We start from the raw sequence: 14,539 nt of genomic DNA, 5'->3' as shown, positions 1-14,539 counted from the left end.
AAACTCATTCCCTCCTTATCTTTGTCTTTCTCAGATGTTCAGCATATTAAACGGCGGGACATAATTCTGAAAAGAGAGCTTGGTGAAGGAGCCTTCGGTAAGGTGTTCCTGGCTGAGTGTTACAACCTGAGTCCCACTAAGGACAAGATGCTGGTAGCTGTAAAGGTAAGCTACATAGATATAACTAGTGTGTGTGTGTGTGTGTGTGTGTGTGTGTGTGTGTGTGTGTGTGTGTGTGTGTGTGTGTGTGTGTGTGTGCTCAGAGCAGTATAGAAACAGGGCTGTAACAGGACTAAAAAATTGGTGAGGTCTATAATTTCTTAATATACCATGTCTAAGGTGTAGCATTTGTGCTCCGATAGAAAAGTCTACACTTACGAGGAGACTAGATCAGAACATTTGAAGTGACTTACTTGATTACACTTACCTTGCTGTGCTTCCTCGTGCCTAAACTAATTATTGTCCTCATGAGTCATGAGGACGCTTTCTTCCCAAGCTCTTTAGACTACCGTGACCTGGATGACTGAGAACCTACACAGATTAGTCAGACTACACTGTCTACAGCGTCTTTTAACTTGACCTCTGATGTTGCCCCTCCCAAAACCCTGACTTCTTTAAAATATTTCTGGCCCATTCTTAAAAGCTGGGTCTGTGGCAGGAAATCAACCAATTTAAATCAACTCTACCAATTCTGCCAGTGGTCAAATATCCAGCCAGAATTATGTCAGAAGCTTGTTGATGACTACCAAAAGCATCTGGTCGAAGTTAAAATGTATTAGTGAAGGAATCTAAACGCTGTGTTGATTCAAACTGAGTTCAAAGAGCAATGGCAATAACCTTTCACAAACAGTGCAGTCTCTGCACATTTCTCATTAACACTGAGGTTATCATCCCTGTCCACTCAAAAAGCCAGTGTGAGTGTGAACACATCTCCATGAAACACTACAAACTACATTCACAGTTTTCTTTTATTCTATTAATAAGCTTACCTAGCTCGTCCACCCTATTTTCCAAGGACTTTACATCAATTACAGCTGGTACATCCTGTTTATATTTCTTCTTAGCTCTCCACTTACTTCATGGTCTGTCTCCCCTGTGGCTCCTTCAGAATTACAAGTCTTACTCCAGGCTGTAGGACATGAGATGCAAAACAATTAGTCATCTCATCTTAGTTGAGCAAGGAAGATCAACTTTATCGGGTGATAAAGTCATTAAAACAGCACAGCAACAACAATAATGGGAACTGCTGTAACAGACTGCCACTTAACAAAAAACGGAGGTCTGTGTGACAACTCACCGGTGTTAAGTACAGAAAATAACTGGCATTTGTGGTCAGATACTGGCAGAATCTGGCCCAATTTAAGGATCATTTACTGTAAGAATTAATGAAGTTTCTGTTGAAAAGTGCATACAACTCCCTTGTTTTGAAAAGCTTATGGATATACACATGAGGGAGGACTGTTACCATAGCTATCCGAGTGTAACATTTGTACTGTCATACCATCGCATGACGACAGAATACTCTCTGACTCTCCCAGACGCTGAAGGATCCCACACTTGCAGCCAGAAAGGATTTCCAGCGTGAGGCTGAGCTCCTGACTAACCTTCAGCACGAGCACATAGTGAAGTTCTACGGAGTGTGTGTGGATGGAGACCCTCTCATCATGGTCTTTGAGTACATGAAACACGGAGATCTCAATAAGTTTCTCAGGTAAGTCAAGCATTGAAGCAGCAGGTGTGTCTTTCTTCTTCTACAGGGTTTTGACGACAGACAGTTTTACCAGTAGAATTAGATTCTACTTGCAACGGTGCTATTCACTAATGTGTGTCTGTGACAGATATGATGAAATATATCGGATTACAATATTAAAACATCTATTGTTTCATATTATACTCTATTATTTATTTTGTGATGTTGCGAAACACACCGTTTACGGTCAGTATTTTCATTGCTTTAGATAACAGTAATGGTCACCAGAGAACTTCCTAAACGAGGGGCCACCTCTGTAGCATGGACATGTTTTTTTATGGAAAGTCTGACACTAAGCAGAAAACTGTATTGTACAAATTACGCAGCAAACAAGTCCTACAGACATTGACACAACAAACCTCTTCCACAACCTAAGCAAGACTCATAAAAGAGTATGGACTCAAAGGTTAGAACTGGCTTTTCCCAGTAGCACGCCATATAATAAAGACTCACAAAGATAATAGTAGCCATTACACTTCCATCTATAGATACAGTTATGGCCAAAATGATCGGCACCCCTGGAATTTTTCCAAAAAATGCACAATTTCTCCCATAAAATTGTTACAATTATATTTGTTTTGGTGTACACATCTTTATTTCCTTTATGTGCAGTGGATCAAGACAAACAAACTTGAATTTGACAGCTTTTCCCACAAAATTCAAAAACTGGGCTGGACAAAATTATTGGCACTTTCAACTTAATATTTGGTTGCACGCTCTTTTGGTACTGCAATCAATCACTTCCTATGACCATCAACAAGCTTTTTACACCTCTCAACTGGAATTTTAGACCACTCTGCTTTTGCAAACTGCACAAGGTCTCTCAGATTTGGAGGGCACATTCTCCCAACAGCAATTTTGAGATCTCTCCATAAGCGTTCAATTGGATCTAGATCCAGACTCATTGTTGGCCACTTCAGAACTCTCCAGCGCTTTGTCTTCAAACATTTCTGGGTGCTTTGAGAGGTATGTTTGGGGTCAAAGTGCTGCTGGAACACCCATGACCTCTGATGCAGACCCAGCTTTTTGACACTGGGCACCTTCATTGACTTCCAAAATGTTTTGGTAGTCTTCAGATTTAGTGATGCCTTGCACACAGTCAAGGCATCCAGTGCCAGAAGCAGCAAAACATCCCCAAAACATCTTAGAACCTCCACCATGTTTGACTGTAGGTACTGTGTTCTTTTCTTCGTAGGCCTCATTCCGTTTTCTGTGCAGAAGATTACGTTTTTTAAGTCGAACCATCTTGCATTAAAATGGTCCTGAATGTCCTGCATTTCTAACAGTGCAACCCTCTGATGATTTTCTCATCAGAGCCCATGGGCCAGATGCCATGATCCTAGTGGATGGACAGCCTTTGCAGACGAGTGGTGAACTTGGTCTGTCCCAGATGCTTCATATAGCCAGCCAAATTGCAGCTGGGATGATCTACTTAGCATCTCAACACTTTGTGCATCGTGATCTGGCAACCAGGAACTGCTTGGTGGGGAATGGTCTTCTGGTCAAAATAGGAGATTTTGGCATGTCCAGAGACATTTACAGCACAGATTATTACAGGGTAAGGACATTTTTCTTCTTGTATTTTTGTCTTCCTTTCTTTTATCAAAACTGGAAATATTTTCAAAGATGAGCAATGAAATGGTAAGTTTCATTAAGTGCAGTTCTTCACATATGATACACATTTTTATACTGTGAGGTGTTACAGCAGTAATCTGTGGAATGTTTACATTTACCTTCAAGTTATATTAGTAAAGCATGGTTATAAATCAAGTCAAATAATCAAATCTTTTTTAAAAAATCGTGGACACTGTGCTTATACTGTATTAGTTTCGTTAATAAGTCCATTACTCTTTCCCTCAAACCCCCTCCTCTGGTCTGTGGATTTTTGAGTCACTAATTTGGGCTGCTCAGTCAAAATGATGGTTATTACTGAGGCGAACTCGCTTTGCCCAGAACAATCTAAATTAGTTTTATTTGCAGATGGGCAACATTACAAAATTGTTCATCAGTAATGTAAGACATGTAGTATCGAAAGCCTTTTTAAAAAGGCAAGAAATACACAAAGTGTTTCTTTGTGAGTACCATTGCATTTGATATATCTTCTACACGTTTTATTACAGTTACACTGATGTGTTTACTCTGAAGGCATATTGGTAATCGCTTAATGCCAGTTTATAAAAACAGCTTTTCTAAAATCTTCAAGAGCTGGAAAAGTAGAGGAATTGTTCTGTAACTATTCTGTAACATCTGTTTTATGACAGGGACCTTTGCAAGTGCATCCAGAAAGCGTTGACAGCACTTCCTTCATTCCACACCCTTATTCCAAAATAGATGAAATTATTCAATTCATTTTTCACCTCACAATTTTACACATAATAGCCCGTAATGATGAAGTGAAAAAAGTTTGTGTGAAATTCCTGCAAATTTATTAAAAATAAAAATATGATATGTTCTATATATTTTCTGAATACAGTGCACAAACGAAGGCTAAAAATATAGACAACATTTTGTAAACTTTAGATGGGCTCTTCTGGTAGAAGGCATGGTAGAAATTTGTTTTACATTTGGTGTATGGAATAATTTTCTTTTAAATTTTCTGAAGACAGGTGATCTAAGTGTGATGTCATTCTTCTACAGCCATTGCATTGTGAAGTCAGCATTTATTTTATAACGTGTTAAAGCCAAGAAAATGTCTTTTGCTTGTTTGAGTAACTAAGTGGAATATGTTACTTTGTTATCTGCAAAAAGACTACCAGTGCCCAAAATTCAGTCCAGCATGAATTCATGTATTTACTTTTATATTCAAATATTCAAATGATTATCACAAATGTATAAGTCAGATTTGCCATGTTGAGTCTGACTTGTTTTTGTAAGTTTTTGAAGTTATCATACTGCGTATAACTTTCCCATAAAGCATTTCAACTTGTGCATGTGTGTATGTATGTATCTGTATGTTCAGGTGGGAGGTCACACCATGCTGCCTATCCGCTGGATGCCCCCAGAGAGCATCATGTACAGAAAATTCACCACAGAAAGTGATGTGTGGAGCTTTGGCGTTATTCTGTGGGAGATCTTCACTTATGGAAAACAGCCATGGTTCCAGCTCGCCAATAATGAGGTAAACTATTATTTCAACCCTGTCACTCGCTGAGAACATGATATAATTACCAGCAACAAAAACATTTGAATATTTTACTCGAATTAGCTTTTTTCCCTAGGGACCCAATTTATTAGTCCAGCATTATGAAAAAAATAGAGGTGCAACTTAACACTATAACTTAATGAACAGAACTAAGCCACTCTCATTTTATCTAACTTCTCCAAAACCTTATGAATTTCCACAAAATAATGTTGTAGGGTCTTCAGCTTACATTATAAAGCGCCTTGAAGCAACTCTTGCTGTTATTTTGTGCTATATAAATAAATTTCAATTGGACTGAATTGGTCTTTTTGTGGTGTAATTTTCCTGGAATGCTCAGTTGGTGCCCTGTCTCTGACATCCCCTGTTATATGGAACTGGGCCTTCAATTTGGAGATGCTACCAGGGCTCACTCCAAATACGTCTGCCACTTGGTTTTGCAGAACATCAGCTTATGGTTGCCCTGTGGCACGAGTCCTAGCTAATTCAGTCAAACATGGCATGTTCAGAACAGACACCAACTGACCACTGTAGCAGGGTCCAAACTCACAGGTGTCCTTAATCAGACACCTTGGGTACCAGAAGCTCAAAAAAAGTGTCAATAGCAGAATAAGCTGTTTGGTATTGTTTAGACTCTAAACAGTGTTTAATTACTACAATGTCAAGTGCTTGATGTAGCTTACAAGATACTGCCACCACTCCCTTTTGGATATAACAAATAAATCCAAACACCCTGAACTTAGACCAGAAAGTTACAGAGATACTCCAGGGCCTGAGACTTCTCTGCTGGATTACCACATCAACAGACTCTATCTCACCCAGAGAGGAGACACTGGGGCAGTGTGAGAGAGAGCACAAGTGGGACAAGTGTGAAGGTATCTAGATTAGGCTAGCCACTAGCCTAAAGAGGCCATTCTGGCCAATGTTCACTCATTAAACAACAAAATTGATCCAGTGCAAGAGTCCATAATTTCCTTCAGGATTAATAAAGTATTCTGATTCTGATTCTGAAGATGTGCTTTTATTTTCACGGAATCCTGGACTACATCCTGGACTCTTCCATTCAGCTAGATCAGGTAACAATCTACCATGCCAACCAAGTCTTAATGGAAGGAGGAAGGACTTGTGGCAGGGCAGTGTTAAGATAAGATAAGATAAGATAAGATGACCTTTATTAGTCCCACAGGTGGGAAATTTGTTTCGTTACAGCAAAAGTGCAAAGTTATGTAGCAGAAATGAGAAGACACTGGAATGGAATAAAATAGAATACTATATACAATAGAATAAAGTAGAATAGAATAATATATACAATAGAATAAAGTAGAATAGAATAATATATACAATAGAATAAAGTAGAATAGAATAATATATACAATAGAATAAAATAGAATACAAATGCTATATACAACTGAGTTGATGTTTACATCAGCAGCGCTTGGTGCTGAAATCTACTGCTGTGCACAAACACTGTTCTCCGCTGTCGAAGTTTGTTATCATTAAGTGCTGACCAGTCTACCTAGCAAGGGAATTTACATCGATTGACCTCATTGCTGTTTACATCCCTCCCACCACTAACACCACAGCTAGGACTGTGGAAAATAACTACTGGACGCTGTGTACTACAAGTCAGGCTCTCTGATCACATCACCATCATTCTAAGACCTGCATACAGACCCAGAGTGAGAGCCATCAGACCAACACAAAATCAGATGTGTGTAGCCAGAGGGGGCCTCCTCTGCTCTGAAGGATTGCTTCAGCACTACAAACTGGTACATCTTCAAACAAGCACCCACCTAAAACAGACATTAAGGAATACGCTGACGCTGTTGCAGCATACATCGCAAAATGCACTGATAATGTCACTCACTGCAAAACTGTTACTGTCCATGCTAACCAGAAGCCATGGCTGACAGGACAGGTTCTCAGGCCCCCCAAGGCAGCCTTTAGGGCCGCTGACACTACAGGACTTGCAACAGAAATATATACATATATATATATATATATAGATATAGATATAGAAAACCTACCCTGTGGTATCAGGAAAACAAAATGACCGTACAGTAAGAAAATATCTGGTCCTTTCACAGTAACAACAGAGGTCTTTCTGCGGGGTCTTTCTGGTGTGGAATCCAATCCTCAGTGGACACTTGAGTGCCCATTGAGGTCATTACTGATGTAACAAGGGAAGAGTCTGTTGACGATCTACAGACACAATTATTAGCCCCCCTATTAAAAATCTGGTCAAAATTATTACCCCAATCATGCTTAAAGTAGGTTGTGTATCCTTGTTGTAAGGTTTCATACATGTTTTCTGAGCAATCCCAGGCTATTTTTGTTGGCCAGGGTTCCAGTGGAATTTAAGGCCACGTTCACACTGCAGGTCTTAATGCTCAATTCCGATTTTTTGATCAAATCCGATTTTTTTGTCTGCTTGTTCACACTACAAATAAAATGTGACAGCAAACGCGCTCTAGTGTGAACCCTCAAAGCGGCCCGCATGCGCAAAAGAAGACGTCACACACAACGCGCTCTGTTTAGACCCAGACCAAACAGTATTGTTTGACTGATGGCCCTTAATATAAAGACTTGTTTCAGACTTTACGTTAGCTTTAAGTTCTAAAGTTATTTTGTTATTTACATATGGCCTAATAATTATCCGTATTGCTGTTTTAGAGAGGAGCGGCGCTTCAAAGGATAGTTGCAGATTTCTGTCAGAATCTGCAGATTATACAGTATAAATAAAATGTTCACGTTTCTCCAACGTTGTCTTCCCATCAGTTTCACTAACATCTACACTGGATGGCCAGGAAGCGTTCACAATGTCTTCTCGTTTGTCTTCTCCGGAGCTGATAATTGGCGTCTGTCTTGTGTCAGTGACGCAAAAGTCGTATTTAATGCGACATGACCGTTCAAACAGCAGTCGCTTTCTAAAACATCATATATGTATCGGATTCAGTACCACATACGAAAGTGACCCAGATCGGATTTGTGCTGTTCACACTGTCATACCATGATCGGATATGGGTCGCATAGTGTCAAAAAAGTCGGATTTGATGCGCTTTCGCCTGCAGTGTGAACGTAGCCTAAGTCAGAGTTTGAAGCAATAACCCAGACCCAGTTTTGCTGCTGACTGCGTGAGGGTTTTTGATTTGTTTTGTTTCAAAATCTTCACATATCCTTACTTCTTTCTTATGATGCAGGTGACACAAACAAGTACAATCACTGGCTTTAACAATGTTCAGATTAAACTCATACTCCTGGCATTAACAGGAAAACTCAGTAGATGTACTTCTTGGTTTTATTTGTAAGAAGGGTATTTAAAAGAAGTCTTCCTAAAGTTCAAACATTTTAACATTATTGTTAATAGGCTGTTTTGTTTTCTAAAACTGTACTCTACAGGATAATATGTACCTGGATTATTTGTATGATGTAGTCATTATATACTGTGTGCATCACTTGTTGCCTGTCAGTGTAATGACACTCCACAATACAGCCATAGGCCAGGCCAGTGCAGTGCACAACTGATGCAAGTCTGGTTGCGTAGCAGTCCTTTCTTAAACAAGACAGTAAAGTATCTCTGCTCAACTATTGGTCTCTGTGTTACAGGTAATAGAGTGTATTACTCAAGGCAGAGTACTGGAGCGCCCAAGGCTCTGTCCTAAGGAAATCTACGATATTATGCTTGGCTGCTGGCAGAGGGAACCGCAACAACGTCTCAACATTAAGGACATCCAGAAGATGCTGTTTACTTTGATGAAATCCACACCAGTCTATCTGGACATACTGGGATAATAATAGCCCCAAGGAGACACTAATGGAATATATTCAAAGCACTGAATTGCCCCTGAACAGAAGTGATCTGTTTGCATACTCTGTGGATTAGGGGCTAAAAATGCCCTGTTTTCATCTGCCAGATATTTGAGGACTGCAACTAACACATTGTATATTATGTTTATTTAACTGGACCAAAATGATCTGAATTGCATCAGTACCTAATAATCTGGAACCTGCAAATTCTATACCCATTTTGTTTTTTCAAATGGAATTGTAACTAAAAAGACTTAAGTATAAAGTATATATTACAACAATGTGGAGTGATTGTGCTGATGTGGTATAGTTAAGGTGTCACATCATAATAATGTGGGTTTCACCCTGTTTTGATCATAGCAGCACTAGTTCTAATCAACTGTTAATAAACCCTGACCTGGACTGGTAGTTTACTGGTAGTAATCCTGCCCAGGATTACATTGATCTCAGTTGGCTAATAGGTTTCACAAACCTTAAGTAACCTTCTAGTCTTCCTTTGGCTTATCTTTGCCAGGTCTTCATTTGTGAAATGTGAAAAGTCAGAAGGATTAATTTATTCTCTTTTTAATTATTTTAATTTTTATCTGTGCCAAAGCTGGTCAATTTCCCAAAATCTTTCTCATGCCTTGGGTTGCAGTGGTAGCCATCTTTAATCTAAAATAATGATGATGACTATAAAGTTTCAAAGTACTAACATTTCTGTTTTTAATTTTTGGCTACCCCAGAAACCAATGGCAGAGCCAAAATATTTTCAGGGGTGGCCAGGCTGAAAGGCTGAGGTTGAGCACAGAAAATTCACTTTCTTTTTAAAGCCCTTTCCCTCCCCCCTTTTTCAGAGAAACAGTATTCACTAGATGTAATTCAGTTTCGTGGATTAGCACATGGGTCCCTAAAAGGTTTTGCTGTTGGTTGTTTATGTTACACTGTGGCCACAATTTGGCTCTGCCCCTGCCTGAAACCACCAACATTCTTGTGACTTGTGACACAGTTGTTCTGACACAGGTATTTGGGGAATAGACCACAGTTATTGAGCATTCACAAGGACCAGATAGTTGTATCTTAATGTCAAGGAAATGTGTAGTTTGTGTGACCATGTGCAGATTATATTTCTTGACTTTTCTTTCTGTTCATGTATAAATTAAGGAAGGAGGTGAAAAAATAGAACAATGCACATAAATCAAATATTTCATGTACAGCAGCTGCTACACATGACTGCTGTTCTTAAGTGCTAGTTCAGTGGCAGCTTGCAACACAGTTTTTATCTGAAACATCATTGTTACAACACTTTTAAGTCCTGAGCTCATGATAGCTCACTGAGCTGCTTAGCTTTACAAGAACCTGACCATACCTTCCAATCCTGAGCCTGGAAGCATGGCCTGAGTGACTGTCTGCCACTATAGAAATGGACCTAAGTGCCTCCTACTTCTTTCTGAACACTAGGAACCAGGAAAGTAGTCTTTCAAAATAATAGCACTTTTACATTTTGTTTACCTGCCTAATGGCCACTAGCTGTAAACTCTTGTTTTTCTTATTACCAGCCTAGTTTCATAAGTATCTACTGTATTAAAAAAAATTTTAAATTTAAAGCAAAAAAATAAATAAATAAATAAAAGCCAAACTACCCAACGTGAAATTGAAATTACATTACATATACACTAACCAGTCAATCTATTAGGTCAATCTAGTCAATCTAATACCTGTTAAACTGGTCATTAGCATAAATATTAAATCAGCCAATCACATGACAGCAACCCAGTATATTTAGACATGTAGGCATGGTCCAAATGAACTACTAAAGTTCAAACCCATCATCAGAATGGGCGATAAATGGGTGATTAAAGTGACTTTGGACGTGGCATGGATGTCAGTGCCAGGTTGGCTGGTATTTCAGAAACTGATGCTACTGGGATTTACCGACAACCAGCCGTAGAGTTACATCAACAAGGCTGAAACTGCCTTGAGCTGATAACAAGGCAATAGGAACTCGAATAATCACTCATTACAACCAAGAAGCATCTCTAAATGTACAATATGTGGGTCCCAATAGAAGACTGGAAAAATGTTGCCATCAGTGCCTGATGAGTCTTGAATTCTGCCATGACAGTTGGAGGGTAGGGTCAGAATTTGATGCTAACAACATGAACCCATGGATCAAACCTACCTTATGTCAGTTATTCAGGCTGGTGGTGGTGTGGGATATTTTCTTGGCAAGCTTTTGGGCCTTTAATAATATGCCTTCATTGTCACAAATTACCTGAGCATTGTTGTTGACCATAACTATGATCACAGTATACCCATCTTTTGGGGTGTGGTGAGACCACAGATTCACGTTATGGATGTAGAACCAAAAAAACTGTACTAACTGTGTCAGGATGGATCAGAATCTCTGAGAAATGTTTGCGGTACCTTGTTGATTTTATGGCGCAAAGAATTATGGCAGTTTTGAAATTAGAAACTGGCCCAACTCACTATTAGCAAGGTGTGCTACTAGACCGTTTACAGATAACCTTTTGCCATTTTCCAAAGCTAAAAAAAAATAATGAACTGATATATGTGTGAACTGAAAGGATAATACTTGAGACACTAGGATGTATATACTGTAAATCTGTCTGTCTTAAGATATTTATTTTGTTTTCCTATGTTGGATTATTTTTTTGTTTCTCAATATGTTATTATATGATTAATTTAAATCTAATAGATCTTTTGATTTGCTTTCCAGTTGTAATTTACTGTCACGAGTTGCATTTATCTCATTAGAGACTGGCTAAAAAAATCTAGATTTAAGAAATGTCAATTTGTTTTGTGTCATTTTATACTATGCATCCATCGATTCATCCATATTCTTCCTCTTATCCAATTCAGGGTTGTGAGGCATTTCATATAATTGAAATAAATTAATAAAAAATAATAAGTCAGGAAAACGGATTAAAACTACAAAGTTACAAATACTAAAAAGTCAATGTTTTATTGCCCTCTTCAAGTACTGTTCAAGGATCAAATGCATTCTTTAATTTAAAAGAAATAGTTTGTCATTCATCGACCACAGTCAGAAAATGACAACACTTTCATCAGTGTGTCTAATGATGTGTCGTGCACCTAGTCTCTACACTGTATTTGAGATTTTAACGGTTTTGTCCACACTGGCCTAAAGAATTTAAAATCTAGTCTCACAAGGAATTCAGTGCATAAAGTTGTTAACTTCATATGCTCTTGGGTCAATGAGTGAGCGCTGGGTTTAGCATTGCCTTACTGACTCTATACCTCAGTTTTCAGCGAGCATCTTGAGATGCAGGAATCAGTATTTTTCTTTATTTTACTTGAATCAACAAAGGGCAGCAGCATGCTGTCCATTAGCTTGATACACGAAACCCCTCCTAAGCCATTAGAAGAGTCATCTGAAGAGCAAAATGAAAAGCCTTTGATTAATTATTTATTGATATTTGAATGTATCATCAGTCTACAGTGAAAGACAGACTTCATTTATTCCGTCCCTTATTTGTTAAATGAGACAGATTTACAATACTGTGAGTCACTGTCATCCTATTCTGTGCGTGATGTTTGAGTGTCACGTATTTGGTGTTGGTTTTTATAAGATTTTGTTTCTCAAAAGTGTATTTATTCTAAAACAGTTCATCTAAAATAATTGAACATAAAAAGTATACCTGGGATTTGCATTGATATATAGGTATATTGTATAAACATTAAACAGGTGCATCACCTGCATTGCCTGGGTAGTATGAAGAAATCTGATTCTGTATCTTTTCTAAATTTAGATTAGAGCTGTGTAATTAAAGATATGTGCATTTCTAAACTGCAATCCTAATGCTAGGATAAAACATGATCAAAGTTATCTTACAGTAGACTTGCGTACCAAGTATCACCCATAATGTGAACTCTGTTTCTAAGCCATTCATTTCATTTGAGCAAATTGATTATATTTGCATTAGTGTCAGTGCTTTAAATTGTGTCTTTCTCTCACTATGAGTGTTTGCTTACTCCAAGTCCTCCAGGAAGTCAGGTATTACTTATAAGGTCTACAAGGTACCTGAGAGGGACGGCTTCATTAGAACCTCACTCTATGGGAGTGAATTACAGAATTAAATTTTGTTTCATTTGTTTTCTACACACAAAAGAAAATCCAGATTTTAGAGAAATTTCAACACATTTCTAGAAAAAGTCAGTTTCACAGAACTCTAAACATAAAATCAAAGAAGTTAACTCTTTCAACATGAAACACAGCACTCTCAAAACTGATTCTTTCCAAATAAACAATAAGAACAGCTATTATATGATTATATCTAAGAGAGAATAAAAAACACTGATCGGATCAATTCAAAACCTACCATCAGAGGTGTTTGACTATGTCTTGGCTTGGCCATGGTACATACTTTTTCTTGTTTTGGAAAAGTATACATGTTTATTTTTATTTTGTCCTTAAATACTATTTACAGTTATCTAGTGCATTATAACCTTTGTAATGGAAATAAATGAGAAACAAAACAAAGCAAATCAGTGCACAGATTTTTAGAAAAAAAGTAACAAACAAAGCATTTATTTGTTACCACAATACAAAGTTTTCAGATGAACTGACAAAAATAAAAGAATGCCTTCTTCCTCCTAGGCTTTTTTCTTACCTTTCCTCTTCCTTTGTGTTTTCGTTGCTTCATCTTCTCCCGGTCACTTGAAGCCGGTGCTATCCTCTGGTACAGGATCGTTCTTCCGGTTGAGTGGTTCAAAGGAGGAGCACGAGTGAGACGAATTAATAGTCAGTGTGTACTTTGAGGCCATGTTTCTAGAACAAAATGTGTTTGTGTTCAGAGATTTGCAAAACTGTGATTTAGATTGTCATTTGAGTGAGAGCAGTGGAACTCTTCCTGCAGCTTGGAGTTATAATGATGATACATAAACTTTATATTTTTACAATTTTGTACATAGTTCCACTTTTTGTTTGTAAGAAATGGGCAAAAGATCATTCATCTCAATTTTATTTTTATGCTCAAGTCAAAATTAGGGACCCAATAAGCCATGTTAGAAGAAACTGAAGAACAGAACCATATTCAATTAAGTTCAGTTCAATTTTATTTATATAGCTCCAAATCAGAACAACACTCATCTCAGGCTGCTTCATACTGTAAGGTAAAGACCCTACAATAATATGGAGAAACCCTTTACAATCAAACAACATCCTTGGTAACAGTGGGAAGAAAAAACTATCTTTTAACAGGAAGAAACCTCCAGCAGAACCAGGCTCAGGGAGGGGCAGCCATCTTCTGAGTGGTTAACCTTATCCTGTTTTCTCAAGAGACCTTCCTAAATGCTGCAAGCATGCTATGTTGATACATGCAAACTTCCTGGAGGACACAATTGGCTAGCAAAATGCATCAAATTGTATTACAAAACAGAAATCACCAGATAAATGTTTCCTGTATGATTAAGCCTTAAGCTTTCACAGACTGACAGTCTTGGTTGTTTCTAATGATATTAGGGTTGAATGAAATCTTTCTCTCTGTTTGCTCTTGATTTTACATGTATTCTTCTTTTTCGTCTATTGTGTTCTTATTTATTCTCTTCCCCTTTCCCACTGTCACTTTACCATACAAAGTTTCTAAGCTGAATATGTAAGAAACATCATTACTCTATTAAGAATCCATGTCTTTTCTAATTGTTGTATATCCATCTCAACACATATGTATGTGAATCATTTGACTTATAAAACTTGTATAACATCTTTCTGAAAAGCTTAGATGTGGTGATTTTTTAAGGTGGCTCTGTGTATCATTCTGACTCTCAATTCTCATTAAAACTGACTTCAATGACGTTTGCTTATTTTTTAACCAGAAAAA

The 14,539-nt window shown here is 37.9% G+C and overlaps 1 protein-coding gene across 1 annotated transcript in view; it reads left to right on the top strand.

The window, feature by feature from the left end:
• Nucleotides 1-8,876, top strand: part of ntrk3a (neurotrophic tyrosine kinase, receptor, type 3a) — an 83,673-nt gene extending 74,797 nt beyond the window's left edge. The window contains exons 15-19 of the mRNA XM_063480922.1: nt 35-165; nt 1,539-1,711; nt 3,065-3,308; nt 4,710-4,868; nt 8,496-8,876. Of these exons, the coding sequence (XP_063336992.1) occupies nt 35-165; nt 1,539-1,711; nt 3,065-3,308; nt 4,710-4,868; nt 8,496-8,681 (893 nt within the window). The 3' untranslated portion in view covers nt 8,682-8,876. The remainder of the gene's footprint in view (nt 1-34; nt 166-1,538; nt 1,712-3,064; nt 3,309-4,709; nt 4,869-8,495) is intronic.
• Nucleotides 8,877-14,539: the final 5,663 nt, after the last annotated feature.

This window comes from Pelmatolapia mariae, linkage group LG7, assembly GCF_036321145.2.
Source record: "Pelmatolapia mariae isolate MD_Pm_ZW linkage group LG7, Pm_UMD_F_2, whole genome shotgun sequence".
Classification (NCBI taxonomy): Eukaryota; Metazoa; Chordata; class Actinopteri; order Cichliformes; family Cichlidae; genus Pelmatolapia; species Pelmatolapia mariae.
The sequence above is the reverse complement of the archived record's forward strand: the minus strand, read 5'-3'. Positions and strand labels throughout refer to the sequence as shown.